This window comes from Sardina pilchardus, chromosome 24 (assembly GCF_963854185.1).
Source record: "Sardina pilchardus chromosome 24, fSarPil1.1, whole genome shotgun sequence".
Classification (NCBI taxonomy): domain Eukaryota; kingdom Metazoa; phylum Chordata; class Actinopteri; order Clupeiformes; family Clupeidae; genus Sardina; species Sardina pilchardus.
Genome location: NC_085017.1, coordinates 29,196,241 through 29,202,151, shown reverse-complemented (window position 1 = coordinate 29,202,151; position 5,911 = coordinate 29,196,241). Strand labels below are relative to the sequence as shown.

Genomic DNA, 5,911 nt, shown 5'->3' with positions numbered 1-5,911 from the left:
CAACACTACAGCACGTATACACATACACTCAACTCAACACTACAGCACGTATACACATACACTCAACTCAACACTACAGCACGTATACACATACACTCAACACAACACTACAGCACGTATACACATACACTCAACTCAACACTACAGCACGTATACACATACACTTAACACAACTCAACACTACAGCACGTATACACATACACTCAACTCAACACTACAGCACGTATACACATACACTTAACTCAACTCAACACTACAGCACGTAAACACATACACTCAACTCAACACTACACTACAGCACGTATACACATACACTCAACACTACAGCACGTATACACATACACTCAACACTACAGCACGTATACACATACACTCAACTTAACTCAACACTACAGCACGTATACACATACACTCAACTCAACACTACAGCACGTATACACATACACTCAACACAACTCAACACTACAGCACGTATACACATACACTCAACACAACACTAAAGCACGTATACACATACACTCAACTCAACACTACAGCACGTATACACATACACTCAACTCAACACTACAGCACGTATACACATACACTCAACTCAACACTACAGCACGTATACACATACACTCAACTCAACACTACAGCACGTATACACATACACTTAACTCAACACTACAGCACGTATACACATACACTCAACTCAACACTACAGCACGTATACACATACACTCAACTCAACACTACAGCACGTATACACATACACTTAACTCAACACTATAGCACGTATACACATACACTCAACACAACACTACAGCACGTATACACATACACTCAACACAACTCAACACTACAGCACGTATACACATACACTCAACTCAACACTACAGCACGTATACACATACACTCAACTTAACACTACAGCACGTATACACATACACTCAACTCAACACTACACTACAGCACGTATACACATACACTCAACTCAACACTACAGCACGTATACACATACACTCAACTCAACACTACAGCACGTATACACATACACTTAACTCAACACTATAGCACGTATACACATACACTCAACACAACACTACAGCACGTATACACATACACTCAACACAACACTACAGAACGTATACACATACACTCAACTCAACACTACAGAACGTATACACATACACTCAACACAACTCAATACTACAGCACGTATATACATACACTTAACTCAACACTACAGCACGAATACACACATAACTTAACACTATAGCACATATACTCATTCACTCAGCTTAACATTACAGAACGTTTACACACACACTTAACACTATAGCACGTACTGTATACACATCACTCAGCAGTACAGCACGTAAACACTAAAGTTGACACTACAGCATCTAAACACTTAAAAGGCACGTATACTCTTCACGTATATGACTAATACTCTGCACGTATTTATATGTAATTTATATTACTGTAACCCGCCTCCTGCAGGCCAGCTGCACACTAGCTACACTGCATCATGTTGTGTCTGCACCACCTCACAATAATACTATTTACACACACACACACACACACACACACACACACACACACACACACACACACACATATACATACACTTATCTATCTACACTGCATCATGTTGTGTCTGCACCACCTCACAATAATACTATTTAACCTCAAAATAATATGCAAGGAATTAACTGGTACACTTCACAGGTTTATTCCACTGTATCAAAGAGTTAACAAAGGTGTAGCAGTGCAGCTGTTACATGTACACTGAGGACAAATCTATCATGACCAGACTTCGGAAGGGTCAGGCCAAGCATCTCAGGCAGTTCGTTATCTGTTGTCGCCACCTAGTGGTATAAACGTAGTAAGAGTCCACACTCGCATGGTAGGCCAGTTTACTGCAATGATGTAGTTAGTGAGAGTCCACATCACTTCACTCTATAAAGTATTATCACATAGTTATATAGCACATAATATATTATAATATATATAAATATAGAATATAATAATGAAAAAACACACCGTTGTCTGCTCTATTGTGACTTATCTGTTGTTTATGTGTAGTAGTATTGTAGTGTTTTTTCCTATTTTGTCCAATTTTTTGACCACTGGTGGCTGAGCTAGAGTGTCTGACCCACTTGTCCAAGGAGAATAATCCAGGCGTTTTGATGTCCAATATAGAGGGGTTTATTGTAAATAAATAAAAATGCAAAGCTCAGAGGTTTTTGAAGTTCATGAAAATAAGGATGTCGAAGATAAACTAAAGATTCAACTGGACAGCTTCTGGGCAACCACTTTGTGCAACTTACAATGACATCAAACAAATAATAATATATGAACATGATTAGGCTTAGGGTTATCTTAAAATAGCCCAAAATACAAATAATATTACTATTACCATAATTTTACAGACTAAATTCTCTAATCTAAATATCTCCACTCATTCATTGAGCTGCAGTTGTTTCGAATGGACACCTTACTTCGCAATTGCGTTTTAAAATATTCCTTAATAGTAGTAGGCCTATTTTTTAGGCTAAGTATTTTCAGTAGCATTCGCCAAAAATTTAAAATAATAACACATTAAAACCATGACTGCGTTAACACTACTGATTGGTCTATCATGCAACACGTTGTAACAAAGAGTCCACCTCAATTCTATGAGGTTACAATTTGCTACTTTGTAAAACTTTGTGAAACGTCTCTTGATGATGTGCAGAGACGCTCTCTGCACGTCATCACGTAATCTGGAGTTCAAAGGTTGTTGAACAAGATGGCCGCCGCCAGAGGAGTGATTCTCAAGGCTGTGAAGAAAATAGCGGTGCAATTTTGTCCATTTGAGTCCAATGCCCGATCAACAAGGTAGGAGGGCAGCGTTACTGAATATGTGTCGTTTTGTAACTGTGTAGTATTTTGTCGTGCCATAAACAAATCTTCTGAAATGGAGTTGGATCCCGGCTGAGGGCAACCTTTAGCTCGATAGGGAGACAGCTCTAGTGTTACTCGTGTGAAGTATTGTTGAACTGATTAAATGCATTAGACCGGGTCCACAGACTAAAGCATGCCTTGACAAGTTCGTGACATGACGTCTGAGAGACTTGCTCCTCGAAAAAGTCAATGGACTGCGCGTGGCGTTAGAAACTTGCTTCACCTGTCAGTCATGCAACATAACGTTAGACCTGCATGATGCGCGACTTGTGGTGACATACGGCATCAGCTGATCGTTTCTAGCTGCACCGAGAGTTAATGTCCTTTGTGTCTGGATGCTGCATAAACTTTTAAATATATTGGACAATACCACACATCCACTTCACAATGGAGGCTACGCCAAATAAGCTGTAAGAAAGACAGATAGCCTACAGAAGGACTTTTTTACCCACTGCAATAGCACTTTATAATGACTCCCATCTGGGCAGAGAGAAAGGAATAACATTTTAAATAATTTTCTGTATGTATGTATATATGTTTGTATGTATGTATATGTTGAATGTTGTGTTATTGCTGCTGAAACACTGTAGTTTCCCCTTGGGCATGAATAAAGTATATCTATCTATCTGTCTCTTCAGAGAGTTTCTGGTGTTGGTGGGCTCGGAGAAGTCACGAGCGACCAACATGAACTGTGAGGTCACGACGGAAGTAAAACACGACGCGTCAGAACCTGTGGTTGACATCTCGTTCTGTAAGTAAAGTAGACAGTGGCACATCATTTGCCTTTTCATTATATTACTTCATGTAGGTGTAAAACCCCAAAAGCTATTCATTTGATGTGTTTGTTTGTTTTGTTTGTTTGTTTGTTTGTTTGTTTGTTTGTTTGTTTGTTTGCTGTAGTGGATGGAGATCGGCTGGTGATGCGGGGAGCGAATCTCTCTAGCAGGGAGATGCTGAGCGCGTTTCAGACCCGCTGCACAGCCAAGGATCCACAAGCCAAGATGGCCGTCAGGAAGTAGTGGCATCATTGCAGCCATATTATCAGTGTTTCTGTTTCTGTACATATTTATGTCATTTTGTCTGTAATAAATTGTTTTTCATCTCCCTGAAATGAAGATTTTGACCTTTTGAGTTGTTTCCTGTTGAAGGAGGATAGGAGATGGAGTGACAGTGACAGCAGTGTGTGTCCAGGTTGCTCAGAAGGTGTGTGTGTGTGTGTGTGTGTGTGTGTGTGTGTGTGTGTGTGTGTGTGTGTGTGTGTGTGTGTGTGTGTGTGTGTCCAGGTTGCTCAGAAGGTTCCCTGTAGATGTTTGTCATCAGATACTTGTACATGTATTCGTTTAGGTGCAGCAGGACGTTGTGTTCAACACAGATGTGTACTGAATACAGTCTATGAATGTGTGTGTGTGTGTGTGTGTGTGTTTAGGGAGCCTGCAGAACGTTGTGTTCAACACAGATGTGTAGCGAATGTTAAACGTCCAAAGTTTGCCTTTGGACCATGTTTCAAATGTGCATTCACACAAACACACCAAATGGCACACACACCACACACACACACACACACACCATACAGTATGTCAGTCAACTACATTAACGGCAAAGCATATTTGACACCTTTTCAGAATACACAATACTGCTCCCCACTATCCTAATGCAGTGATCAAGATGTGCCTCCCCAGCAGCCCACTGCGCTCTTCTGATGAGCGTCTGTTATGTCCACCCACCAGAGACGCTGGGTCATAATCGCTGGGTCATAGACGCTGGGTCATAATCGCTGGGTCATAATCGCTGGGTCATAGACGCTGGGTTATAATCGCTGGGTCATAGACGCTGGGTCATAGACGCTGGGTCATAATCGCTGGGTCATAGACGCTGGGTTATAATCGCTGGGTCATAGACGCTGGGTCATAATCGCTGGGTCATAGACGCTGGGTCATAATCGCTGGGTCATAGACGCTGGGTTATAATCGCTGGGTCATAGACGCTGGGCCACTTTCAAGACTCCTCTCCTCAGTGGTGCTTTAGGGGTCTTAAGGCGTACAGTATCTGTTCAACATTCACCTCCTTTATTAGGCGTTTCTTATGTATTCTGGTGTGCGTATTGTAGTATTTAGTTTATCAGGCGTTTCTTGTGTATTCTGGTGTGCGTATTGTAGTATTTAGTTTATCAGGCGTTTCTTGTGTATTCTGGTGTGCGTATTGTAGTATTTAGTTTATTAGGCGTTTCTTATGTATTCTGGTGTGCGTATTGTAGTATTTAGTTATTTTCATTAAGCTGTTTATTTAATTGGCATTGTTGTTCATTATTGCTATTCTCCCTAATGTAGTGTTACCTACTTTTAATGTTAACTGTTACATTGAAATATTGTGCTGTTATTATTTGAATGTGGCTTTGCACAAACGTGTCTGCTAAATCCCATAACCATAACCATACTATTCCTGTTGCTAATATTGCCAGTTCATTTTAGGCCATAGCTAGGATTACTGTATCTAACACTAACTGCACCGAACCGTGATTTTTGTGAAGCATTACACCACCAGGGCTTTCATATCTTCTAGTGGTTCCACTGTCTGTCAACCTCCTTGGTCACTTGGTCAGACAGTGAGCCTCTACTGTAAAGCGGTTTGTATTGCACAGGGCTTTACACTAAGTAGGTCATATTTTTAAAACTTTAAAACATAGATAAGGTAAGGGTACACTTTAAAGGGTACACGACGCGATGATCAACTCAGATGATGATGTGGATGGAACTTTACTCACCTGCAGTGGTCAGGAAGTGCATGTGGACCTGTTCTGCCTGCAGGGGTCAGAACCCTTGCTGTCGGTGAACCATAACATGCTTTACAGTCAGTGTCACAGCAGCTACTATTGAAATCACTGTAGCACAGCAATTACAGTTACTAGTAGAGAACTATGAGGTGTGTGTGTCAATAAAATATAATAACTATTGTGTCAATAAAGTAATACAAATAAACTCCA

The 5,911-nt window shown here is 40.7% G+C and overlaps 1 protein-coding gene across 1 annotated transcript; it reads left to right on the top strand.

Moving 5' to 3' along the window:
* Positions 1 to 2,705: 2,705 nt before the first annotated feature.
* On the top strand, positions 2,706 to 4,042 carry mrpl53 (mitochondrial ribosomal protein L53). Its single transcript, XM_062529570.1, has 3 exons — positions 2,706 to 2,865; positions 3,570 to 3,682; positions 3,832 to 4,042. The coding sequence occupies exons 1-3, from the start codon at positions 2,777 to 2,779 to the stop codon at positions 3,948 to 3,950; spliced, it is 321 nt and encodes a 106-aa protein (XP_062385554.1). The 5' UTR covers positions 2,706 to 2,776; the 3' UTR covers positions 3,951 to 4,042.
* Positions 4,043 to 5,911: the final 1,869 nt, after the last annotated feature.

Coding starts and splice junctions, on each gene's coding strand:
- mrpl53 (XM_062529570.1), top strand. CDS start 2,777: ATGGCCGCCGCCAGAGGAGTGATTCTCAAGGCTGTGAAGAAAATAGCG. Junction 2,866..3,569: donor TCCAATGCCCGATCAACAAG/GTAGGAGGGCAG, acceptor CTGTCTCTTCAG/AGAGTTTCTGGTGTTGGTGG. Junction 3,683..3,831: donor TGTGGTTGACATCTCGTTCT/GTAAGTAAAGTA, acceptor TGTTTGCTGTAG/TGGATGGAGATCGGCTGGTG.